Raw genomic sequence first — 26,998 nt, forward strand, 5'->3', positions numbered from 1 at the left:
CCGAAAACACACATGCTAACCCCTTTGGTCATTTTACCCCCAAAACACACATGCTAACCCCTTTGGTCATTTTATCCAAAACACACATGCTAACCCCTTTGGTCATTTTATCCAAAACACACATGCTAACCTCGTTGGTCATTTACCGTGTTTCGTTTTAAAACATGAGTATCTGTACTTCTACTTGAGTGAAAATATAAATGATGAGAACATTTTGCAGATGAGGTATGTTTATTGTCAAAAAAAACAACAACTAAACAATAACATTTTTTCTGGTCTCTTCACGAGCATGTCACACACGTTACACTTACAAACCCACAAATACCTTGTTCAAAATTCGGCCTCACAAAAATAACATTTTAATATGTTTCAGTAACAAAATAATAAATATAAAAAGTTTTTGAAAGACACCCAGCCTCGGATCGATGGAGTGCAGGCGATATAAAAAAAGATTTGTGAAATAAAGACAGTGAATTTCATACCTGACAGTTCTACACTAACGACCATTTATGAAGACCCTGACTTGCAAACGTCTTTCAAAGCCTCCCTCCCTGGACGGCCCTTCACAGTAAGGCATCTCCACTCCCCATCTCTCACTAAAACATGTTCAAAGTGCAAAAAACATTATTGTACTAATAATGCAAATATAAACACTGCCATACGTACAAACAGAAACTAAACGGAACATCATTACAGCATGTTGCCCTCACTGAAATCAAGTTGCGGATGGACACCTCTTTACAGAGCCCATAGCAAGGAGTTTAATACTGAGGGAGTACAATGTAAACACAACGATACTTTCAGCGCTTTACCAAAAGAAGAATACAGACAGCCAAAGCATTCAAACCACCATAAGACACGCCTCTGATATTCACAAACACGCCCACCCGATCACACCCATGCATAATACTGCATAACACCAGACCGGCCTTTCTTCTCATCCGCGAGAACATTAATTTGTTCATGAACTTTACAGTTGTTTGAAGTAGTCCCGGTGATTAATAAGTAAGTTCTCCATGTCTCCCTTTTTTAGACAAATCAAGAGTTAAGTAAAACAATGATAATAACAATTAAAATAGTTTTAAAAAATCGATCCGACTCAAATAATTGTATCGAAAGTCATAAAAACGGACCACCTAGATAGTGAATCAGCCTGGAGAGTTTGGTTACCACGGCAGCCGAGGCATGTCCTGTAAAAGTTAAGTCGGTCGTTCCGTCTCCACAAACAGGAAGCGAGAGAGGGAAAGAGTTACCACGGAATTCGGATCACCGGCAGTAGAAAACGTCATGAATACAAAGCGTACCAAAAATAGAGGTTCTCTCATTAGTTTGTGTAAAAAAAGAAAAGGGAAGGAGGCATCTCCAGTGTCTCTGTCACACCACGACCTTGCCCTTTATTTCAAGCTTGGCGCTTTCACACTGCTTGGTCGACTGGTCCTCGGTTAGAGTGATGTAGGAGTACACTAGGCTTCCAGCGATGCTGCAACAACAACAGGTAACAACATCAGGTGAACGCCAGCGGAAGAAAACCATCGCAAAGTTTGGAGCAACTTCCAAGTATACTTCAAAGTTAGACCGCCAAACATGGAAAGTATGCTGCATGAGATGACCTGTCTCTCTCTGCCCCTGTGTGACAGCATGCAATCATCCTCCCCTCCCCCCCTCCCTGCCCTCCCTTCCCCTCCCCTGCCCTTCCAGGTGCCCCCCTCCCCCCCCGCCCAGGTCGAAGCTGCCAGCGCTCCAGACGTGACCCAACAGGTGGTCAGACCGGAGGGCTGCCTGGCCCAGGCTTGAACTCTGACCCCCCACTCCATCGCCGCCCTCGTTACCATAGTTACCACTTCATGACATGACAAGTGGGAAGAAAATAACACAAGACACACACACCTGATGTTTAAACCGATGAAGTTAGTCCACGAGAAGATGTAGTCCCCACCGAACACCATTCCGATGTAGGTCACCAATATATTCTAGAAGGAACAGAACGGCTGTTGTTCTTAGCTTGGCGCATCACAGAACAGATGTCCTCCTGGAACAGGGAAAGCTTTGATGTGTAGACTAGGGCTTACCTTGATGCAGCCCACAATGGTGGTTGTCAGTGCAGAGTTATACTGTGTGCACAGTACGGTGGAATACATCAACACAAACCTTAAAACAAACACACGAAACACAAATCAGTTCAACCTTATCACTTACTGTCTGGTATGAATCAATCTGCGTTATTATTAGTATCTATGATGAAACGATCACATGGCGTGTCGGATATACTAAACGAAAACACGGCAGACATAGACAGTGCACACCCTCAAGACTAATACAGTGGGAGGGCAGGGCAGGGGAAGGCAGAGGAGGTGCTGTTGGGTGACGTGGTTTGAGAATTCCAAAGCTGTTACCCCATGATGCAGGAGAGGATAAACTGCGACAGGAAGATGGCGTCCGACCAGCCGTCATAATCCACTGCCTGTAAACACACACACACACACACACACACTTAGCCAAAGGACTGTATGGGATTGGATCTTGTAGGTGGATAATATTAGTTTTAGGGATGTGGACAGCTCTTTCCTTTAATTATGTCAGGACCCGCCCCCCATCTCTCACACACACACACACACACACACACACACACACACACACACACACACACACACACACAAACACACAACTACAGTAAAAACAACTGTCAGTGTCAGCAGATATAGAGACTCCACACCCTCAAGACTAATACAATTAAGTTTTGGGATGTTTGTGGTCTTTTGTTTAAAACAGTTGGCAGTGCTTCACGACATATGTGCCTGATCCTGCAGCGTCGGCTGAGAGCAACAGAGTTGGTGTGAGCAGCAGTGAGCAGCTCTGCAGTGCTGCTCTGGTCCAGGGGGGCAGGGGGGGAGTGTGGCTGGTACACCTCTGCAGACAGCATAATGGCAGCATTGTGCCTTTTACGGCTGCCAACTTCCACTTCTGGAGTTCAAATCGGGCGGACCCTGCCCAGCGCAACCGATACACAAACACGCACAATAACAGTGCCCCCTTAACACAGGGGCGTCAGGTGGCTGAGCGGTGAGGGAAGCGGGCTAGTAATCTGAAGGTTGCCAGTTTGATTCCCGGCCGTGCCAAATGACGTTGTGTCCTTGGGCAAGGCACTTCACCCTACTTGCCTCAGGGAGAATGTCCCTGTACTTAGTGTAAGTCGCTCTGGATAAGAGCGTCTGCTAAATGACTACATGTAAAATGTGAACACACATGGGTGGGTTGTGATTGCAACACTTCGACAGGTTCACTCATGTCCCTTACGGCAGGCCTACTACATTCAGTAATAAAGCCAATGGCACAACGGCCTACGCAAGTAAAGATTGGACAGGGAGGAACATGGGGGATGCCATGACAACTTCACAGGGATCGCAAAACTTGAAACACACAGGAAGACACAGACAGCCAGAAACACACAGGAACAGAATCAGCCAGAGAGAGGCTTACCTTCTGCACATCTCCAGTCAGATGAGCCAAAAGCAGGGTGGGCACTATCATAAATAACGCATTATAATACAGCAGGCCATACTTTCCCAGTTCCTGAAGGAGAGAGAGAGTGAGAGAGAAAACGAGAGAGTACGAGAGAGAGAGCGACAGAGGGGGTTATTCATAAGGACTTGTGCATTCCTCTCTAACCAGCATGCAGATGTCATGTATCGCCAGTTCCTCACTCTATAGCCTCTTTCTCCTCTCTGCTCTGGTGACTGCAGCATCAGACAACCAGCTTGCTCTAAATATGTCTCCCGACTATTTGTAGTTTGTAATGTGAGTGCTTGTGTTACTGAGGTTATGTATAGTCGACGAAACCAGGCTGAGAATTGCCTCTCATTCAAGAGTCACACAGTACGTACCCTAACTGGACAGAGTGTGAGCTGCTGGCAGGATAAGGACGGGCCTTTTACAGAGCCGTAAAAGCCCAGGCAGTCTCAATGCAGCCACGACTATCGCTAACTGACATTCTTTGCTGTTGTCTTTAGCTTTATCGGGTTTACATTTAGTCATTTAGCAGACGCTCTTATCCAGAGCGACTTACAGTTTACCAAGTTATGTTTTGAAAGATTGGCTCGCATTCCATTAATTCGACAACATCTGTGCCAAAGACTGCCCCACCAAGACAACGGCATGCCTTATACCGTCGCGCAGAAAAAATACCTTAGAATCCAGTTTCTGCTTCACGTAGGCCCCATTAGCCGCAGTCAACACGTCATTCATAAGAATGAAAACATAGCCTTGCATGTCGAAAGCCAGGTCTGCACTGAGAAACACAAGAGACACGGACCCTTTCAGCAAAGACAAACAGTATCTTTACTAAACATGCACTTAGACAGCCATCAGTTACAGGTATGGGTCACTACTTGACAGCTCACACTGTTTCTCTACGGAGTCTCAGATGTTATCGTTTAAGAGGGGTCCGACCTCAAAGCAGCTCTTTGTAGGAGAACATGATTGGGCATAGCTTCAGTGGAAACACCTGGCATTATAAACCTTACCTAGCTGCCACAAAAGCCCCCAGGATCATTGTAAACACCGTCAACTGGACGGGCCTTGAGTATTTCTTTCTGAAATGATTGAGGGGGGTAGAAAGATGAAAGCAGAGTGAATGTTGAGTTGTGTCGTTCATCGATGTGCAGGGCAAATGCTATGATTATACTTTGGAGCCATTGGAATGATAATGTTGCTTAGTGGAATAAAAAAGGCTTACTTGAGAAGCAGACCCTCAGCTAGCATGGTGAACAAGATGGAAAATCTCCTGAGCACTGTGAACATCGGCAGACTGGGGGAAGAATAATGTGTATTAAGGAAGTTAGCTATGTAATAACACTAACCCTATGTAACACATACACCAAGTCTTTAAACAGGCTGTGTCCGCTCTGATTATAGCAACCCTAACCACTTAAATGGGACACCAGTACTGTATTACACAATAAATTATTTTAGTAATCAATCCTTACTTCAGCCTTTTTGTCCCAAACAGTCCAGTTATTTGATTTCCTACATACAGGAGAGGTAGGGGAAATGTCTGCAATGTAACAGATACAAGTATTAGCGTTGATTGAGAAGTTTACCGTTGCATGTGAACATAAAAAGCAAGTCTTCATGGATTAAATGTAATGCCTGCCTGTAGATTTTAAAATACAGTTACCTTAAGTGAAGCCAAGAACTTGCTTAATGCTACTGGAAGCAAAGTTTTATGCGTATATGCCCACACAAATAAATTTATTTTATTATTATTTAAAAGGAATTGTTTTACGTCCTTTACTTAGCTAACATAAGGGGGATTAGGATAACAGGTGAGCTCACCTTGCGAGGAATACTGTGGTCGAAATCGGGGAAACTGATCACCCTCAGAGCCTTGCCCACCCACAACACAACCACCGTGGCCAGCATCTGCACGAAAACACAAACATAATGTCATGAAACTGTGGAATGGTCGAGTTTGTGATATTAATATAGGCAAACAGAAATAGTGCCTTACTTGACCAATGCCGACACATATTGAAGATGGGAACCTGCGGAACAAAACATGCATCGTTGGTGCTGGTTTCTTCCTAGTAAAGAATGGCTTTATAGACTAGCTTACTGATATGCACATTTTCCCTGGGCATCAAAGATGCACACAATATTTAACAGCTTTCATAGCTAGTAGCCTAAACATTCAGATTAAAACATAAGCTATTTTTGTAGCGTGACCCACGCCATTGTCACCAAGAAAAAAGAATCTCACGTCTCAGAGTCGCATGTAAAACTTAAGTTAACGCGTCAACACATCAGTGCCGCTAGGATTTATTAGCTAGTTCCACTAGCCAACTAGCTCGTCTTACATCACATCCTTACAGCACGTAGCCTACCTGTAGCTTGTAAGGACACTCTTGTTTATCACGACGATAAGAAAAGAACTGATACCGTAGAATCCAGCAGCGAAGAGCTTCAGAAACAGTGTTAGAGATTTGTCCGCCATCCCCAAGCGTTCATCCCTCCCTCTGTCCCTGCCGTGTCCCAGCCATCGCGTACAGCCCACGGCCCGCCTGTACGGCGACGTCATTGCCAACTTCCGCCGGACTGGTGTTGTGCGATCAGATGCACGGCTTTCATGAGAGGCACCCCCTCGCGGGAGCGCGCGCGAACCACTCTGAATCAAAAAGTGAAGGATTTCGTCTTGATATCAAAACCAAACGGAGGGGAGACAGATGTCTCACATCATTGCAGATTTTAGACCATTTTTAGGGGTGCTCAAGCCCCTACATTTAATCTCAGCACCCCTAAAAATAATTATATATATATATATATATATATATATATTGTTGTTTATTATCATTTGATGCTGGTAGTTCATGAAAAAAAGAGACATCCTTAGTGTTTTCATTCATTCAATATTTTGCTTAATAATACATAAATGTATGAATTGTTATCCAGTATAATTAGGGATTTATATTAGCTAAGGGGTTTAGCACTTTTGCAAGGCACTGTATTCATGTCACATTCTCATTGGGGGCTGAGCACCTCTAAAGGTCTGATCCTTGTCTCACATACTTTCTATTTATAGAATTCAAGAGAAGAATGTCGGTTATCTTTGTAAATAACAGATGTTATTCTCAACACAAAATCCTTAAAACTCATCATTCAAACTGTATAGTAATGAGTGAATGAAGAGTTTTAAGGATTTTGTGTTGGTGGTTCGCGCGCGCTCCCGCAAGGAGGTGCCTCTCACACTATATGATTATTCACGGTTTGTTATTGCTTTCCTTCCTAAGGAGAAAGAGTAAACCGCTGTTGACCATATTAACCACCCCAGGCATAGTAACATATGTTTATCTGAAAGTAAATAAAATATAGGTACATTTTCTCTGAAATGTTTCTAAACATGTATTTCTTTGTGACTGCATGCAGGAGTTACATTTGTAATAACCTACCTTACACTAGACGACCTACATTCAAAACTTTAAATAATCATATTCTACTGTAAAGAAAAGAAAGAACTAAATATTTAATGGACCAGCACATTGGGTATGTTGTCAGAATATGTGACCCCACTGTACCTGGTTAATAAAGGAGTTAAACTTCAAACTATTTTTTGGCGTAGTTATGTCATCCCTTCACACTAATCTGGACACATGTTTTCTTATTTGGAGTCATCACAGAGCCAGTACCACAGAGGTCACCATATCTTACAGCCGTCAGAATATGTTTACAGAGGGGGTAAACATTATATCAGGTGAAAAACCGGCCTGATATAATGTGTATCCCCTCTGTAACTGTTGCTAGAGAAGAGCAGACATCTCCATAGCATCTCAGGTTGTTCATTGCGACCAAAATAACACAGAAAATAACACACATGATGGCAGGAAAGACCCTTTGCATGTTAGGGGAGGGGGTACACATTATATCAGGTGAAAAAACGCCTGATATAATTTGTATCCCCTCTGTAACTCATATGGTAGACAGCAAAACTTTCAGAGAGGATACAATCTATATCAGGTGAAAGAACGTCCTGATATAATGTGTATCCCCTCTGTAACTCATATGGTAGACAGGTGAACAAATCGGTTAATTGAAAAGTCAAACTAAACTAAATTAAATTAAAACAGACAGCAGAGAGGGTTAGCAAAGACGGGGCATCCTTGTCAGACCACACCCGCAGAGAATGGACAGATGGAAGCCTAGATTAAAGGAAAAAATATAGCTATTTATTCCATTTAAGAGGTTAATTCAAAGTGCAGCAGTTAAACTCCGCAGAGTGCACGCGCGCTCCCGCGGCCAGGGGATGCAAATCCTGGTGGGGATAAGTGCCTTGGCACGACACCGGCTCTCTTGTGTCATTGGCACCAGACTTGGTGGCCGCGAGAGTTCACTGTTTTGTATATGTTGATATCCTACGCCTGGGCGCTCCATGAGTGTACAGCTGGTTATACGATTTTGGCAAAAACAGACGGCCGGTTGTTAAGCACTTTAGATTCTGGCTATTTTGGTGCATTAACCTCCTCAAGAATTGTGAAAGATCGTTAGCCAGCCACCTCGACGTAGCAAATTCTTAGTAGTGTAGAAGTTATTATTGTGTGTACACAGCAACAGAAAATAAGTGAGAGCGTTGAATGTTGCTGTAGTGTAAGGACACTTCTGTTAAAACATAATCTACAAAGGCGTGACTGCAGGCCAAGAGGATGGATTAAGCATCACTAATACCCTTAGCAGTCACTATATGAATAGCATGTTTATAACTGTCTGATCTACTACTCAGTGGCGAGGTGCCCTCGATTGTACAATGATTTAGGGGTAGAAGTGACCATCCTGACCCTAGCAGGTCAGATATTAGCAACCAACCAATGTGATGGAATGTGAGTTGAACTCCTCCTTTTCTGCGGAGCCAGGAAGATCCCCTTCCTGCGGTCACCGTGACAGCCAGCGCATTGTCTCACGGGCTACGGGAAAGGGACCAGGACATCAACACCGTGTACCATTTGCTTGCTGGCTACGGAAGGAATATTAACAACAACTGTTAGAAACAAATATTTGAAAACCATGGGCAACAGAGATGATGAATACGATTTCTTGTTCAAAGGTAACTATCGACCATTTTCCAGTCAACTTATTAGGTTTGCTACCCACCCAGCTGCTTGAGATGGTAACCAGCTAACGTGAACGTAGCTAGCTCGTAACACAGTTCGCCTGCTAGCATTTTTGCCCGAGCCCTCAAAACAATGTATTTTACTTAATATAATTAAATGTAGGTAAGGTTGTGATCTTTCAAAGGAGTGTGTGGCCTGCTAGTTATTTGATATGGGACATAGGCTTTCGCATGATGTTGAGCAATGCATACTTGGCCCGTGTCACTGCATGTTTTTTCCGTCAACACGCACCTTACTGTGTAGATACTGCTGCTGGTGGTTTAAGAAACATGTAGATATCTATATGCAGAAGCTATGTTTGGAGCCTCCCTGCTATATTAATGAGTTAAAAGATAGCAGCGGTGGAAGACCGAGGCAGCTAGCCTAACGTTACACACCCAAACTAAACTGGCACTACAACATCGAATCTGTGGAGCAATCCAAACCACACATCAAAACACGAGGTTGCGAATGTTTATAAAAGTGTAATTTTAGGTGGCTAATGGACCTTTCTTCATTTTATTTTTTACTTGAGCCTAATTGGGAAAATTCGTGACTTGAGGCAGCGCAGGAAAGGAGGCCTTAGAAATATTGTTGACTCAGATTTAACAGGTTCACTGTTTCCTGCTGGCCTGACTCTTGATGGGCAAAGTTCAGATTTCCTCAGTAGAAGCCGAGGAGCATTTTATTACTCCTATAACATTTTACTTGTAACATTTATGCACTGTCAATTTATTTGTGTCTAGGCCCAGTTCTCAAAATACCAGTCTCAGTCTAAATTAAAGCATCAAAAACGGTATTACCTAGTTTCAGTTGGTCATGAAGTACCTGTAGCAGTATTCCCTTTAAGTACATTGAAATTTTTCATCCTTAGAAAAAAAAGTAAACACCTGTAGTGTTGAATTTATCTCATTTTTCATCTCATACTCCTGTTCTACATGAAACCCAAAGTGGAACCTGAATCCTCAAAGAGATCAGATCAAACGATGCACCGTCGTTCTACTGCTGTCAGTGTGTCATGCTTCTCTGTGTGTGTGTGTGTGTTCTGTCTCCAGTGGTGCTGATCGGAGACTCCGGCGTGGGGAAGAGTAACCTGCTGTCTCGTTTCACACGGAACGAGTTCAACCTGGAGAGCAAGAGCACCATCGGGGTGGAGTTTGCCACCCGCAGCATCCAGGTGGACGGCAAGACCATCAAGGCCCAGATCTGGGACACGGCCGGCCAGGAGCGCTACAGAGCCATCACCTCCGCGTGAGTAGGGGGGCGGGGCCTCCGCCCAGGAGACAGGAAGTACAGGGGTGGAGAACCGGAAGACATCTCCTTGTGACATGTGAGTCCAGCCCTCTGACCCTCCGTGCTCCCTGCTCTGTCCTGGCCAGGTACTACCGAGGGGCTGTAGGGGCTCTGCTGGTGTATGACATCGCCAAGCATCTGACCTATGAAAACGTGGAGCGCTGGCTGAAGGAGCTGCGGGATCACGCTGACAACAACATCGTCATCATGCTGGTGGGCAACAAGAGTGACCTGCGTCACCTCAGGGCCGTGCCCACGGACGAGGCTCGCGCCTTCGCAGGTACGCACTCCGAGCCCTGGACGAGGCTGCACTGGGTATCCAGAAATGCAGATTTTCTCCCTGTGTGTCCCTTTGTTCAGCCTTCTCTCTGTCTCTCCCTCAGAGAAGAACACTCTGTCGTTCATTGAAACTTCGGCCCTGGACTCCACCAATGTAGAAGAGGCTTTCAAGAACATTCTAACAGGTAAGCAGCTTGGGCTCTTTTTTATTACGTGTTCAACCTGTAATCAATCAAGTCAAAGGCCAACATATCCTTTTTGCCCCTTCAGAAATCTACCGGATCGTGTCACAGAAGCAGATAGCTGACAGATCTGCACATGACGAATCACCAGGCAACAATGTAGTGGACATCAGTGTTCCCCCGACCACCGATGGGCAGAAAGGCAACAAGCTGCAGTGCTGCCAAAACCTGTGACACTCACCATTCCTGTGACTCCCCCCCACCGCACTCCCATTTCACTCCTTTTCCTCATCCTGTCTCCTCCCACTCTGTCTTTGTTCCTGTATATGCCGACGCCCACGTTTTCCGTCAGTGTAGACTTACTTTTTTGTCACTTTTGAACTCGATGAATATGTGCTCTTCTGCCATGAAATGAAACTTACAAAAAAGCCTTTTGTGTCACGTTATCAAGTCATTCCTGGACCTGACGTGAAAGTTCCTGCAGGTTAGGAAAGAATGAGGCATCTATTGTCCGTGAAATCGATCGAGCTGTGCTTTAGGATTACTGTGTATTTGTAGAAGCTGGAACATTTCAACAATAGCCACTAGATGGTGCTGTGTACATAGCAACTTGCAGTAGCTTGAAATGGCAGTATTACAATGGTATATATGCATTGGTCTTAAAAACAAGGCTCAAACATTTCTCGCTTATGATGGTAAAAGCAAATTTCTGTGTATTTATTCATATATATTTGGCTTCACTTGTCATTGTTTTATGTTCATTATGCACTGTAAAAAATTTACAATAAACTCCTTGACAAAGTAGCCAATGTGTTACTTTTGAGAGAAAATCAAGTCTGCGTTTATTTGAATCCACTTTCACTAGGGGGGGATTTTTATGAATTCTTTATGTAAGCATATATTTAATCAAAATTTTATTAAAAAAAACGTGAATAGATTTTTATCGAATCATGACCCCAAGAATCGAATCGTGAGGTACCAAAATATTCCCACCCCTAACCTTCACCACCCAAAACGTGAATAGATTTTTATCGAATCATGACCCCAAGAATCGAATCGTGAGGTACCAAAATATTCCCACCCCTAACCTTCACCACCCAAAACGTGAATAGATTTTTATCGAATCATGACCCCAAGAATCGAATCGTGAGGTACCAAAATATTCCCACCCCTAACCTTCACCACCCAAAACATTTGTGTTTCTCTGTCTGGGTGGGAGCTTTCCCCAGGAAACCCTGTCTGCTGGCAGATAAGCAAAGTGGTCCCCCCCTCCCCTCCCCCCCCTGCTGAGCGGCCTGGCAAGCCACACCCATTAGAGGTAACCAAATGGTGCCGAGTGCTGCTAAAGGCAACATATGGAATATATTGCAGCCATATTCTAAGCCTTTTCTGTTTGGCCCTGCTAGGTGTAAGACTGGGACTTGGTTCCACTTGGTCCCAACATTGTAGTAAACATTCACTCTCGGCCTTCACTCTAAATGTGTCCTATACGTCAGCTGTTAGTTGACTGTTTATCTGTCAGCTGACAGATAAACATCCATCATGTGACACAGTGTGATGGTCAGAGGAAGGTCTTTATGATAAACTTCAAATGATTTAGCTTTTACATTTGAGTGTGTGAAAAAGGTCGAAAGCCTGGCATTTCATACTAGATAGAACTGTATCCCCACATACGTTCTAAATACTCTCGTGAGATGGAGATGCCTCTCACTGTTTAGCAGCTGTGTGGGACATTTAACTCCACAAAGCTTACCCTCTGAAAGCAACATGGTGACAGGGAGGATTAGGGTACAGAACATTAGAAGATTCATAGGAAATATGTTTTCACACAGAATACAAAGCCGTTTTGTCCATACAGTAGCTTGGTTTTAATTTTGCTTTGCACACAATTCTTGGCTGATTTCAAGCACCAACATATTTTGGTGTAGACATCGTTCCGTTTCCACTGCACAACATAAACATTGTAGTATTTAAAAACATGTTAAGAGTGATAAAATCTTGTGAGTAATGAGAAGATAAATTACAAACAATACACATCATATCAAAAACAGTGGTGAAAATAACAATTAAACACTGACAAACATCTAGTAAATGGTTCCTTCTAAGTAACGCTCAAGTCTTCGTTTCCGTTTCACATCAAAACAAAAACCACAAGCTTTAAAATCTCTTTCTAAATCAGAATCTTCCTGTATCACCATTCTTGTACTATAGTCAAAGTGCCATTCGATGCATAAAACAAAAGGAAAGAATGCTTCTTTGGAGAGAATGACGTGATCGGATAAGATGTTGGAACACAGGAATAGAGGCCTGCCCTCTGGATGCTTAGCGAGGGAGAACATTTGCATAACCCCACCTATCATCGCCCTCTCAAGTCTGTTTAGTCAGTAAGCGAGCTCTTATGATCCTTCATATTCACACTACATTGGACATAACTTTACTAATTTCATAACATTTCGTATTGGATTGGTTAATATTATAGGTAAGATTCGCGCACTTATGTCATAACATCATACATGGCGTGGTCGCTAACCACACAGACCTCCTGTGGACACCCACCAATGAGAGAGAGCGTGTGGCAGAGGACAGCTGACGAGGATTCGGGCCTCTGTCCCGACGGTGTCTGAAATCCTTTCAAATTGTTTGTCTGTGACTGACTAAGCATGTCTCATGTAAACAAAGGAAAGAACCTCATGTACAAAACCCGCCCAATAGACGGCCAACACAGGCTTACGAGCAAATACTTATGCAAAAGAGTAAAAACTATTGGACGTAGATCTGAAGAATTTCCTCCACGAACAAAGATGTCTTCCACCAGACCCAATGACAGCCAGCTGGCCACTACCACCCCCACAATAACACAGTGACAAACGATTAATGACGGCATCATACTAGGCATGAGTATTACTATTGCACAACATGATCTACCCTTTACAACATACTGCAATATTAATTCCATACAACAGGATTCATTTAGAGTGACATTGGAGACATGAAATAAAAGGATAAATGTATTGATTTTTTGTTGTTGTTGTTGATAAGCAACAGTTCATCGACCGCAAACAGAGTGGGCTCCACAGCTATGCTGCTCAGAAGTCATATTTCTACAGGACCAATCTGAACGGCCGGAAGGTCTACAGGCCCAAGAGACATGGTGTCTTCCTGAGGCCACAGCCCTATGCAGGGAAACAGAGATTCAAACGGTAAGTCATCTTCTTTATCAGACTGACTCTCTGAAACTCTCTTCAGATTCACTAATGTTTTATGCCTACTGGAACTAGTATGAGACTGAATACTAGTCTGGTCTGGTCTGCTTATGGCACCCATTATACCCACTAGTCTTAGCCCCAGTCCTAATACAAGCACCTCCGACTTTCAGCCTTAAACTAAACATGAAGTCTAGAGAAGGTGCGGGGCTTGTAACAGATAGGTGAAACACAAGATTAAAAACGAGGTTCAAAGATATCCTACATCCCACATTTTTTTGGCTTCTGTGCACAGCTCACTACTCCAAAGCATTTGATTTGGGCCATACCAACAGCACAGCCCACAAACTTTCCACTGTGGAGAAATCTATGAAGGACAATACTTACACAAATGATGACATATCAAGTTAGCAAAGTAAGAAAGCAGTCTAAAGGACTATACAAACAAGGCTGAAAGGGACCAAATGTACAAAACTCACTAAAAGAGGAGCTATCCATAAACGCAGTGTAGAAAAACATAAATGCCCAGGAAATACTCACTAAGCGACTAAAGGGGTGATAACAATCCCTATAAAGTCATCAAGCCATGGTCTGACCCAAGAGTCTTGAGTTTGCTGGCATTTTTGCATATCTTTTTACTACAGAGGTCAAATTTCTATCTAACAACGACCCCAAAGTAAAAAAAAAGAAAAAAAAAAGAAAAAAAAAAGCAACGCTTCCAAAAACATTAACAGTGCATGCATGCAAAAACTGTGCGTGGCGGTAGCAGTGTTTCCACATACTGCTAGCACAATCGTCCACAGTGTTTTATTGCACAATCTCTAGTATACAGATGTCACCCTGCCTGCACAAGGAGTGGAGAAGGAAGAAGAAGAAGAAAGAAGAGTGGAGAAAAAAAAGAAAAGAAAAGAAAGAAAGATTCATGTAGTCAAACTGAAGGTAGTTGACTGACTTGTCTAAAACATGAGTGTCTCGTAATCCACCAAACTGATGAAGAAGAATCTTAGCTTGAAGCTTTACATGAGAGAGGTTTAAGAGCAAACCAGAGACCTGGGGAGAAGGCTGAGGACACCAGAGGAACGGAGAAGGTCCAATAACATTTCATTTTTCAGAATTCTTTTTTGAGAGAGAGAGAGAGAGAGAGAGAGAGAGAGAGAGAGAGAGAGAGAGAGAGAGAGAGAGAGAGAGAGAGAGAGAGAGAGAGAGAGAGAGAGAGAGAGAGAGAGAGTAGAGCGAAAGATAATTTGGTCATGTGCATCATTAGCCCTCTCCAGGTTCCAGCCCAGCTTCTAACCCTACTGGCTCTCTTAACGTCCCTTAGAAGGGCCACACAACACAATACAAAAGAGAGGTGGGTAATGTAGAGCTGATACACATTAAGTAGGTAAAAAGGGCTTCGATAGAAAAAGCAAAAGAAATGCTTCCACAAGTGCTTCGGCTCTAGCTGGGAGGCAAGGTGGGGGTCCGAACCCCCGCCAGAACATTAGTAACAGCGCCGTCATCATCCTGTTCCTCATCTTCACTCCCCACCTTTGACCTCATACGATACTCTCGTCCGCAGACTTCTTCATCAGCTTGGTGGAGAGCAGGGAATGCTGGGTAGAGTGCCCTCCCTTGGCATCGGGGATGAGCAGGCGTACTTTCTGATTGGTTCGTCTCCATTCCGAGTACAGCTGACAGTGGTAGCGGAACGACACCTGAATCCGGAGAGAGCGAGAAGAGGGAGGGTGGTGAGGTGAGATGGGGGAGAGAAGGGAGGGGGGAGAGAAGAATGGTTTGGATTTGGCCTGTGTAGCTGAGGTGAAAAAGTGCTTGGCTACACTACTCCTGGGTTAATAGTGAACCAATGAGCTCAAAGTACACATGATTTCCCACAAAAGATCCCTAACTACAATAATGGGAGGCTCATTAAAAGACAAGGTAACCACTATATAAGTACATATAAACATAGTGTGACAGTCATTTACACCAACTACTTCCTGAATCATATAAAAAAAGTCAGCATTTGAGATGCCAGGGAACTCACAAGGTATTTGAAATATCCTCTGGAACATGTGATTCACCCAACTGAGAATTCCTATTCGAAGTTTTCAGAGAGCCCAAGTGGTATCGGCTGTACCACTCTACTGTCCTGTGTGTGTGGGGGCGTTTTAGTCCTACCAGAGTCCAGAGGACGTAGATGGTGAAGAGGGCGATGGTGAGAGCGATGAGGCCCACGGCCTCCAGCCTGCTCTTCAGCTGCAGGTGGTCCTGGGCGCCGCGCAGACACAGCCAGCCCGAGATGGCCGCCAGGGGCGTGATGAACAGGAAGCACACCATGTCACAGAACAAGGTGCGCTTCTCATTCCTCGGACCAGGGTCCCGCAGCCACTGTGGAGAGAGAGAGGTAGAGAGAGGTAGAGGTAGAGAGAGAGAGAGAGAGAGGTAGAGGTAGAGAGAGAGAGAGGTAGAGGTAGAGAGAGAGGTAGAGGTAGAGAGAGAGGTAGAGAGGTAGAGAGAGAGAGAGAGAGAGAGAGGTAGAGAGAGAGAGAGAGGTAGAGAGAGAGAGGTAGAGAGAGAGAGAGAGGTAGAGAGAGAGAGGTAGAGAGAGAGGTAAAGAGAGGTAGAGAGAGAGAGGTAGAGAGAGGTAGAGAGATGAAAGAAAGAGAGAGACTAAATTTAGTCGTCAAGCATGTACACAGCACTTTGTTATGCAAAAGTAAGTAACAGCAAGCAGGGAGAAAGGACTGGCAGCAGAAGCGGATTTACAGAAGGCCAGCTGCAGCAACGCACGCACGGGCGCACACACGCCCCTCGCGTCTTCCGTCCATGGTTCCTCACGCGCGCCAAAAAAACAACAACACCGAAGCAGGCAGAGGAGTGCAGACAAGGCGAAAGGCATTGACCTTTGTTACCTCTGTGAGAGGCCTGGGCCTCCGCTCGATGGTGAACTCTGTGTGGCACAGCTCGCAGTAGCTGGTGTTGGAGGAGGAGAGCCACTTCTCCAGGCAGCTCTTGTGCACCGTGCCCAGGGTCCCTGTGCAGTCACACGGGGAAAGGAGCCCCTCGCCGTTGCCCCCCTCGTGGCAGATCCGGCAGATGGGTCCGTCACTGGAAGAAGGGGGTGGGGAGGGCAGGGCAGGGCAGGGCAGAGGAAGGGCTGTACTTTAGGACTGCGTTATAGTTTTTGACACCTACAGGGTGTTAGATTTCACAGAACATTCTGCAGTCCTGAACATGAGATAGAGTGTAGAGCATGACCCCTTGCATCAAGAGGCCAAATACAAAAAAAAAACAGGATTCAGCATGCACTCGTGTCTTTTATCTCATAAACTCAGTGACTCAGACACAGACAGAAACACACACACACATACAGTAACCACAAACACCAAGTCACACACACACCCCAACAGGTTTGTCACCTGGCTTCAGTAAATGAGCCACGTACCTCTGTGTGCCCAGGGGCTTGACGACGGTCGACAGCAGCCGGCCATCTTTAGCCGTGACCTTGGTGACATACTGGGCCTGGCAGCTATCCGACTCTTCCACGCTCTTCGACAGGGCGGAGTTGCCAGAACAGTCACACAGGGAACCAGGGAGGTGACAACACTCCCCGGTTGTCATGGTTGTGTTGTTCGGGTGTAAGGGAAGGGGGGAGGGGGGGTGGGGTCAGGGGTGAGAGGAGAAGGAGTGAGGGGAAGCGGCCAGGTTCTGCTTCCGCAGAACAGTGGTTAAGCCCAGCAACTGAGAACAGGAGAGAGAGAGGACAGGAGTTACGGATCTTGTTGATTGTTTGATGGCAAATACAATCTTAACATTGATCCCGGCCGTGCCAAATGACGTTGTGTCCTTGGGCAAGGCACTTCATCCTACTTGCCTCAGGGGGGGAATGTACCTGTACTTAGTCGCTCTGGATAAGAGCGTCTGCTAAATGACTAAATGTAATGTAAATGTACAGAGACAATACCTTTTCACTTCCCAAGTTCCAGATAGTGTAAGCCTAAAAGTACCTTCGTAATAGTGATGAAACTCAGGGACCTATAGTAGTTTACAATATAATACAGACTAGGAACGCAGAGCTAGGTTAACTTCTGTAAAGTAAACCTAAAATTTGAAAACTCATTATTTGGGTGTGGAATTACTTGACATTTTCTAAGAAGAATGCAAACATTTCTAAGAAGAGTAAATTGACTAACTCCAATGTTCTGGATGACACAGATAGTTTGCCTATTCTACAGCTTCCTTTTTCACAGAAACAAAAACTGATAGACAGCTGTTCTCCTAGATAGCCATGCACACACACACAGTCAATCTAAGCTACTTAAAACACACCCCTCCCCAACATTAAACACAAATCTTAAGCCAATATTCGATTATTTTATATTATTGCAAGATTACAGACAATTGCAGGTAGTAAGGTTTTTAATATCTAGTCCAGAGGAACTTATTTCTATCGTCAACCAATAAAAAAGATGACAGGAGCTGTCCATATAAACAATTCACTAATTGCTCAGCTAACTGGCAATGCAGCTGATGCTGCATGATCAGTAACCAAAGCTTTTGCCATGGTTCGAGACAATAACATTAATGATCCATATCATGGCTGTATTTTATTTTGATAATAAGGCACTCTACACTGAATGACATATAACTAGCAAGATGTTCAACTTAAACAGCTTGACCATGTCAATCCTTAAAGCCAGTTCTGCTGCGGTTGATATGATTACAGAATCAATTGCAATCAATCTACGGGAGTGCATTATTATTTTATCCAACAACAAACCATAGCTAACCAAGCTCGCTAATGTATGATCAATCGGCCTTAATCACCATAGCGTTATCTCCTGCCCCCAAAACGCAGCGAGTAAGCTACAGTACGCGTAGACTATGTAGCACACAGGTACTGTGCAACACACAACATAAACATCTACACGACACTGTCTTGATTAAAATAGTTAATCTAGCTACATAATTGTGAATCCAGCTCGACGTTGCATCGGACAGTCTCCTGGTCAGTAGCGACAAGACAGCTGGGGCTAGGCTAGCTGGTTGGTGGTAACGTTGGCATAGCTAGCACCATTACAATATTTACTAGCTTATTTAGCTAGCCAAAACGCCACCTTCGGGCAAAATATGAACGATTATGTAGTGTATTATACTCACAGCGTATGTTCTTTTTTCATTTTGAAATGTGGATCTGAGAGTTGAATATCAAATAATAAAACAGGTCAGACTTAGATACGGTAGCTAGCTTGCTAGACTTATTTGTCTGCCCGTGTGTGCACTAGCTACAGTCTACTACTACTAGCTAGCACTGCACAAAGTAGCTAGCTAACCGACGGCTAGCTCAGCTGACACAACGTCAATATGTCAACGACGACGCTTCCGCCACTGGCTGGCTTCCATCCGTCTGCAAACTCAGAGGGTCAGGAAAACATCAATTGTTATAATAAAGCAAAAACGGGTTGGTAACGGATCCAATTGTCTCTATCTTCAGTGACCAAAGAAGAACCCAGTCGTATTTCATGCATTGACACTAAAATACATGCAGGAAAACAACCTTTATTTCCAAAATGCAAATGAAAAACGAAATGCCTGACAATGGCTATTTGCACAATGGAGTGAATGTAAAAAATACTTACAGGACACAAACCTATTGTGAAGTGCAGAAATTCAGCTGTGCACAAGAGTAAGTCCTGCTTTAGTTGACCTGACAAATAACAGTTTGACATAATCAACTCATCCCTGTAGGGTATCCACATCCAAAACAGAATAATCTATAAGGCAGAGATTATCTAGTGTGGGATTAAACTCATCAAACAAAGAGACATAATGGCAAACAGATTCACATCGAAACATATCCAAGTTGCGATTTGCCTCAGAACTGCAGATTAAGTAACAAACATCTGTCTTGAGACTGACTGAGAGGATACCACATGCTTTATTGATGTTTTATGAAAGCATTAACGAGACCGTCACTGTGTGCGCTGTTATATGCATAGAAGTGACCTTCATTTCCCATTCCCATCAGATCAATAGGCTGCTGTGGTACATCCCACCATGGGTGGTTATGCATTTGTCATTGATACAACTCGATATCATCTCATACAACAGTGATCGTCAATCAAGCCTGTAGCATATAAATCTATAAACAGCATGCAGGATATGAGCTACAGCTTAAACCCATCATGGGCAACTTTGGGAGATGAGTTCCAGATGATCCAAGAAAATATCTGCCAACTGGTCATGAAATAGGTTTATTTCCATGTGTGAATAATTAATGATGAAAAGGCATGTTAAAAGATGATGTGTTACTGATGTAAAAGTTGGACATGTGACAGGAAGACGGTATACATCCACACTCCAAAACAAGGCATTTCCACCAGAAAGAAAAAGATATATAAGGCATGTTAGAGAGCCAAACAGACCATAGCAACACTTCTGTTGATCGCCCCAGCTGACCAATCAACTGTTTGGACTAAACAAAAGGAAGTGAAATGCATCCTCTTTGTCAAGGGACCAATAACAATTCACATTCTGCTCCATCTTACTTCTACAAAACAAACCACTCATTTTTAAAGTATTTCACAAAAGCAACATTTCCCAGACAACAATCAGCTAGCTTTAAGTGTTGTTGATTCAAGGTGTTAAGAGTAATTCTAAAATAGTTACGTGGCAAATTGATTTGAAATGATTGGCTGGAAAAAGAAGCTGCATATTCACAGAAAGCTGGATGAATGACCTAACATAAACCAACTACAGTGAGCTCAGTGAATAACAGCAGCGATCAGTCACGTAAAAAAAAAAGCACAACTGGAAAAGGTCCAATCTTGCACTGCTTAGACGAGATAACCTAAGTTTGGAAATGATTGCATTTACCTCCTTTGGTATCCCTGTGGACTATACATACAACAACAAAAAGTCCTTATCTATCAGTTGCAGTAGGACACCATTCCTCATGCCCCACTTCGTTATTTTATGCCACTCTCAGCACTCTGGGACTCAAAGGAAAGCAACAGGAAGTTCTGGACAGGCTGACTCTTCACTGCTCCTCCCAAAGGAGCAGGTCACATGATCAGAGTCCACAAATCATTGCAAAAGGAAAGGGGGGGGGGAGAGAAGAAAATATATTCAAAGTCTGTGGAGGACAATGAACAACAGACAAACGAAACATTGGAAATCAAAAAGAAGAAAAATAAAGGAATGTAATCTAGTGTGTAATCTAGTGAGTCTGTGAAACTTCTAAACACACAGGAGGTACATACAGTCTACCGTAGCAGCAGAACACTGGAGCAAAGCAGACATTGAGAGGAGACCAGAGGAGGAAGGGAAGCTTTGAGTGTCACAGGTTTTGGCAGCACTGCAGCTTGTTGCCTTTCTGCCCATCGGTGGTCGGGGGAACACTGATGTCCACTACATTGTTGCCTGGTGATTCGTCATGTGCAGATCTGTCAGCTATCTGCTTCTGTGACACGATCCGGTAGATTTCTGAAGGGGCAAAAAGGATATGTTGGCCTTTGACTTGATTGATTACAGGTTGAACACGTAATAAAAAAGAGCCCAAGCTGCTTACCTGTTAGAATGTTCTTGAAAGCCTCTTCTACATTGGTGGAGTCCAGGGCCGAAGTTTCAATGAACGACAGAGTGTTCTTCTCTGAGGGAGAGACAGACAGAAGGCTGAACAAAGGGACACACAGGGAGAAAATCTGCATTTCTGGATACCCAGTGCAGCCTCGTCCAGGGCTCGGCGTGCGTACCTGCGAAGGCGCGAGCCTCGTCCGTGGGCACGGCCCTGAGGTGACGCAGGTCACTCTTGTTGCCCACCAGCATGATGACGATGTTGTTGTCAGCGTGATCCCGCAGCTCCTTCAGCCAGCGCTCCACGTTCTCATAGGTCAGATGCTTGGCGATGTCATACACCAGCAGAGCCCCTACAGCCCCTCGGTAGTACCTGGCCAGGACAGAGCAGGGAGCACGGAGGGTCAGAGGGCTGGACTCACATGTCACATGGAGATGTCTTCCGGTTCTCCACCCCTGTACTTCCTGTCTCCTGGGCGGAGGCCCCGCCCCCCTACTCACGCGGAGGTTATGGCTCTGTAGCGCTCCTGGCCGGCCGTGTCCCAGATCTGGGCCTTGATGGTCTTGCCGTCCACCTGGATGCTGCGGGTGGCAAACTCCACCCCGATGGTGCTCTTGCTCTCCAGGTTGAACTCGTTCCGTGTGAAACGAGACAGCAGGTTACTCTTCCCCACGCCGGAGTCTCCAATCAGCACCACTGGAGACAGAACACACACACACAGAGAAGCATGACACACTGACAGCACAGTCCATGACAGTGTGCAATGAGAAGGACCAGTGACTACCGTAACAGGTTATTGGTAACACACACAGCACTGAGCATAGTCTGTAAACAAAGCTCAAATTAAACTTCCCCTCCCTTCATCTCCAGAAACGTAGCACGTACCACTTTAGCATACTGTATGTCACTTGCTGACTCGCACTTCTGTATAAGCTCATGAGGTACTTGTGACATCCAACCTATGATTGGTACAGTCTGACTCACTGAGGCTGGTCTGGGCCTAGGCTCACTGCGAAGGAGGCTCTTCCTGGAATACTAATATCTTATTAGTCAGTAACCATCATCATGAGGGAGTAGGCTGCCTACCGATACCAAGGCTTAAGATAAACACGGTGACTACCAGAGGCAAAGGTATCTGTACAACAGGGACAATAAACACAGATAGCGCCTGGAGTGGGTGTTCCCAAGAGAGTCTTCCTAACGAGCTATGCCAGCGATGAATAGTCGGGTTTACTTTCACAATCTCCTTTTTCCACCATCTTAACGTGACCCCGAATAACACTCGTAGCAAACGGCAACAATCACGGTTTAGGGAGAGGTTTGATAAATAAGTCCTTTGTAAATGGCTTTGGTTTAGGGTCATCAAAAATGGGCGTCTACTAGGCACAGAACACAAAGGACGGGTAATAATTTAGTGACTTGCATTTTACTGTTGATGCAACTAGACAAAGAGTTATGTTGATGATTGCTGATAGCTAACGGTACTAAACGGGTTTTAAGTTATCTGGCTAGCTAGTGTGGCTTGCTAAAAAAAAGTATTTCAGTAGCTGATGATTGCTAACTTGTATGTTAACCATCACTTGTCAGACAGCTGATTGTCCTAGTTTAGATTGTAACATTACACATGTTTACATAAGAGAGTTACTGCAAACTATCTAACATCAGTCGCTTCAAAACGTATGCAAGGAAAGAGGTCTAGCATAATTTTTGGGACGCAGTGAAATGAATATCTTTTTAGCCTGCACAGCCAAGCTAGCTGGCTAGCTATGTTGAAGCTAAAGGAAGGGGAATACTGACTTCCTCTCCTTTCAACTTCTCATATTTAGCTCAAAAACGTTGAAAGTGATTTTTACTTAATCTCCAAATAAATCGATCTTACCTTTAAACAGATAGTCGTATTCGTCATCTCGGTTCCCCATTTTAGACAAATTTCTACTTTAGAAAAGTCTTGTGAGCACCAGCGAGCCTTCTGTGTCCCGTCTCAGGCCGGGTTGGAAAACTGCCTCCCAAGCACGTGAGCTATGAGCGACACTTGTTTTGACCAATTGAAGAGACGTCTGTTTTGACTGATAGATACGTTGACAAATGTTTTAAAGTCTTAGAAATGTAATCATTTATGTACAATAAAACGCTAGATATAAAATGTCTGTAGAGTTCAACAGCGCACATACATGGATTTAAACAAAGTATTATACTGAATTCATATGTAACTGTATGAATCCCCTATCTATCAACAATAAATAAAACGTTTTTTTTGTGTTGTTTTTTGAACCAACAGTTTATTTCAAGTTAAATCACCCCAGTCACAAGACTGAACAAATCTTGGATTCGTCTTGATGGTTATGACATCCGGAGCAAACCCTTGATACTCCTCTGGAAATCCACTGAGAGAAAAACAAAAGTCAATACAGTGGAGTGTTTAAACATTTTGACAAAATGAAAACATTTCCTACATGAATATTCTGCCCAAAAAACAAGAATAGAGAACATGGTCTACTGTCCTAGATACCACTTCCCACAATCAAAGACACAATAGCCTGTTAAGCAGTAATTGTGTTAAGAATGTAAATACACACTGATATCATGAATAAAGACATTCCAGTATGGGACCCTATTGACTACAACCACATATTACAATGTTAATGGAGCATGTAATGTTCCAAAAATGCCACTCAGAATGATTCTTTGTATTACAGTGTCTCCCCCTATGTTTAAACCTCTTCTGTTTGAACCATGTCGTATATAATGGCAGACAACATGGGAGATGACAGACCCCATCAGATTTGTGTTGTTTTACCTGACTGCAGGTGCTTCAATCTTTTTTGGACAGTCTGTAAATGACGAACGCATCCAGAATCTCTAACACCCCACTGGGAGCCGGAATCAAACTGCTTCTCCTCGACAGATTTATGACTGTGAAGACATGAGATGAAACTAACATTACACAAAACAAAAACAAATAGCCAAGAGCCCACACGCTTATTCTTAGCCTGTTGACTGTCTCAAACTGTGAAAGTAGGATGTTTCACATCTGGGCAAGTTTGTGACGTGAGCCCGGAGTGGGTGATTATCGTTACCCATAAGTGTAAGGAGAGGAAGGTCTTGAGGAGCGATTCCTCTGGGGCAGGGAAGCAGCAAAGTAGGGCGATCCTCCGCCTCGATGCTGGTCCCTCTCCTTCCCTCCCTCCTTCAACAGCTGGTGACAATCTAGACTGTCCACCTTCACACACAGGAACCCACCCAGTCAGTTCACCCTCATGTCATATTTGCAGGTGGACCATTTGTAATGCAAAAATAATGCTGTGGTAGTGTAATTATAGCTCCACACCATCAAGATCTATCATACTAATCATGTTGACAGTCTCACCAGTTTCTCTGCCCTCTGCTCCCATTCCTTGCTCTTGTCCAGGACCTTCACCCAGTCCTGCCTCCTCTGCTCATCTTTTACGCTCTCCTTCTCCAGGACTGAGTACAGGCCGGACTTCAGGTTCATCAAGTCCACCTTCAAGTTGCTCTGGCGGATGTTCGTCGGGCTCTTCTGTTCCTTGGCCTGCTGGCAGGAGCTTCTGCACCTCAGCAGGTCCACCTCTAGGAGGCGCTGCAGCTCTGCCAGTTCCTTCTGACGTGACTTGAGGCTCTCCTGAGCAAACTCTCTCCCGTCCGTTTGCGCCTTAAGCTTCTGCCTGCATGAGTGGAGACAGGAGAGTCAGTAAGTCTGTCTGTCTGTATGTTTCTTTTTACACGTTTTGTACCTGTGTATGTTTCTGTAAGTTGTTGCACATTTGTGTGTTTACCTGAGGTCCATGATAGTGTCCTGCAGTTCTCTCTCATATTTGAAAGATCTCTCAATCTCTTTGCTTGCCTTGGTCTCTTCTTCTAGTAACTTACTGCTCAAGATAGACACTAACAATGATAACATAAGCATTAGCAAGAGAAAGATTACACAAAACATAAAGAGTCAGTCTTCAACTTCAACATCCTGGTGGGTCTGATGAGATTTAGACATTCCATTGACATAAGATGATTCCTTACCGTTACCACGGAGCTCTTGTTCGATGGCGTCTTTTTTCTGGACAGTCCTGTTTAGTATTTGTTGAAGCTGCCCCACCTCCCTCTGGTGCATAGAGTCAGCCCTGTCCAGGGCGCCCTGGAGAATCTCCACCTTCTCCCTGGAGCTCATCACAGACTTCTCCATCTCCAGCACTGTGGTACTGTGATGCTTATCCACAGCTGCGAGAGACTGCACTAGGTTCTGGATTCGGTCTTCTTGCTGGCCTTTGCACTTCTCCAGGGACTGCCTCTGGGCCATGGCCACGCTCAGCTGCTGCTCTCTGACGGCCAGGGACTCCTGCAATGCCTGGGCCTTCTCCTCCGAGGCCCCGAGGGACTCGTTCAGGAGCTTGGACTTCTCCTCGGTGGTCCTGAGGGAGTTCTGCAGGAACCTGGCTCTCCCCTCGGAGGAACTGAGGTTCTCCTGCACGGATTGGAGTTTCTCCTCCGATGCCCAGTGGTTGTTTTGAAGGGACACTACCTTCTCCTCTGATGTCTTCAGGCTTTGCTGGAGTGACCCGGCCTCTTGCTCGGAGGAGCTCAGGGCCTGCTGCAAGGACTTCACCTTCTCCTCAGAGGCCCAGTGGCGGTGCCGAAACTCGTTCTCTAAATCGCTGACGTTCTGCCTGAGAGACTTGACGTTTTCATCGGAGAAAACCAATTTCTCCTGCAGGACCTGGTTGTTCTCTTTGGTGACCATGAGATCGAGCTGCAGGTTCTGGACTCTCTTCTCAGACTCTTCCTGATCCTGCTGCGAGGACTGGATCCTGATGTTGGCAGCCCGTAGAGATTTCAGCAGGCTCTGGGACTTGTCATTGGACTCCATCAGACTGTGCTGCAAGGAGGCCACCTCCACCTCGTACTCCTTCAGGCTTTGCTCCAGGGAGTGGAGCTTCTCCTGGGATTGGCCGAGGCTTCTCTGTAGCACCATCTGGGAGTTCTTGTTCTTCTGCTCCGTGGAGCGCAGGGAGAGGTGGAGGCCCTTCACTACAGCCTCGTGTCGACACTGGGTGTCTTTCAGCTCCATTTTCAGGGCCTCAATTTCAGAGAGCCAGCACACACGGTCAGACGAGATCAAGTAGTCTTGGATTTCCTCCTTTAGTGACACGCAAGACAGTCAGCATATCGGAAATTAAATACGAATAATTTCGGATTAATAACGAAGAAGAACGGAGCGGTTTCATCAAATGGCACCTACCGTGTTCTTGCTAAAGCCCAACTTTAAAAGAAGCTCTTGTAGAGAGGGGCAGTGCAGAAGGATGTTTGTGTCCTGGGGGCCTTTCCTCAGATCACCTACATCCTTACAGTTGACCACCACTTTGTTTGCCGCTGCGTGTATTTGCTCTAACATTGGCTGGGGATGTGAGGAGCAAAAATCTATTATAACTTTACAGTGGAATAATAAAGAGACATGAACCATTTGTATAGAGTAGTCATACCTTTACTTTAGACTGAAGGTAGGCTTCCAGCCCATTGGTCCCTGATAGTAAGCATTGGGTAACATCTATCTCAGAATGAAGTTGTTTAAATAGTATGGACTCTGAAACTAAAAGATGAAAGAGTATAAGTCATATGAAACGTGAGGATAAATTGTGGTTGTAATTACCCCATGGCTCAAGGCTGTCACTCACCACTCTTTATGCTGCCATCATCAGTAACCGCAGAAGCAGGAGTTGAGCATCTGCTGTGGTCTTCGTTTGACTCGTCAGGACACTGTATAATAAAAACATATCGAGACGTAACCAATAATTACAAGTTATAGCTGAATGATTCAGTACTATTTAGAAAATAAAGAGAAGC

At 44.6% G+C, this 26,998-nt stretch overlaps 4 protein-coding genes across 6 annotated transcripts; 1 reads left to right on the plus strand and 3 right to left on the minus strand.

Annotated features, from left to right (window-relative positions):
• Positions 1-212: 212 nt before the first annotated feature.
• Positions 213-6,073, minus strand: LOC136936000 (solute carrier family 35 member D2-like protein). Its single transcript, XM_067229721.1, has 12 exons — positions 5,880-6,073; positions 5,507-5,540; positions 5,332-5,418; positions 4,983-5,050; positions 4,733-4,804; positions 4,521-4,589; positions 4,183-4,285; positions 3,478-3,570; positions 2,394-2,461; positions 2,070-2,148; positions 1,888-1,970; positions 213-1,480 (listed from the first exon to the last, which is right to left on the minus strand). The coding sequence occupies exons 1-12, from the start codon at positions 6,071-6,073 to the stop codon at positions 1,375-1,377; spliced, it is 1,056 nt and encodes a 351-aa protein (XP_067085822.1). The 3' UTR covers positions 213-1,374.
• A 1,820-nt stretch (positions 6,074-7,893) lies between these two features.
• Positions 7,894-11,211, plus strand: LOC136936005 (ras-related protein Rab-11B-like). Its single transcript, XM_067229726.1, has 5 exons — positions 7,894-8,587; positions 9,689-9,884; positions 10,013-10,206; positions 10,310-10,390; positions 10,476-11,211. Exons 1-5 carry the CDS (start codon positions 8,548-8,550, stop codon positions 10,619-10,621), a joined length of 657 nt encoding a protein of 218 aa, XP_067085827.1. The 5' UTR covers positions 7,894-8,547; the 3' UTR covers positions 10,622-11,211.
• Positions 11,212-14,737: 3,526 nt separating this feature from the next.
• On the minus strand, positions 14,738-18,835 carry marchf2 (membrane-associated ring finger (C3HC4) 2). Of its 2 annotated transcripts, none has more exons than XM_067229725.1 (5): positions 18,733-18,835; positions 17,018-17,313; positions 16,485-16,680; positions 15,751-15,960; positions 14,738-15,287 (listed from the first exon to the last, which is right to left on the minus strand). In XM_067229725.1, exons 2-5 carry the CDS (start codon positions 17,191-17,193, stop codon positions 15,129-15,131), a joined length of 741 nt encoding a protein of 246 aa, XP_067085826.1. In that variant the 5' UTR covers positions 17,194-17,313; positions 18,733-18,835; the 3' UTR covers positions 14,738-15,128. The 2 variants fall into 2 exon arrangements, with proteins under 2 accessions (XP_067085826.1, XP_067085825.1); XM_067229724.1 differs by having other exon boundaries at positions 16,476-16,680.
• A 656-nt stretch (positions 18,836-19,491) lies between these two features.
• LOC136936006 (ras-related protein Rab-11B) lies at positions 19,492-23,138 on the minus strand. Of its 2 annotated transcripts, XR_010875034.1 has the most exons (6): positions 23,028-23,138; positions 21,649-21,844; positions 21,327-21,520; positions 21,143-21,223; positions 20,835-21,057; positions 19,492-20,614 (listed from the first exon to the last, which is right to left on the minus strand). XR_010875034.1 is itself a non-coding variant. In XM_067229727.1 (5 exons), exons 1-5 carry the CDS (start codon positions 23,065-23,067, stop codon positions 20,912-20,914), a joined length of 657 nt encoding a protein of 218 aa, XP_067085828.1. In that variant the 5' UTR covers positions 23,068-23,138; the 3' UTR covers positions 19,492-20,911. The 2 variants fall into 2 exon arrangements, 1 of the variants encoding a protein (XP_067085828.1); XM_067229727.1 differs by having other exon boundaries at positions 19,492-21,057.
• Between the last annotated feature and the right edge of the window lie 3,860 nt (positions 23,139-26,998).

The sequence above is a fragment of the Osmerus mordax genome, chromosome 26 (assembly GCF_038355195.1).
Source record: "Osmerus mordax isolate fOsmMor3 chromosome 26, fOsmMor3.pri, whole genome shotgun sequence".
Lineage (NCBI taxonomy): Eukaryota > Metazoa > Chordata > Actinopteri > Osmeriformes > Osmeridae > Osmerus > Osmerus mordax.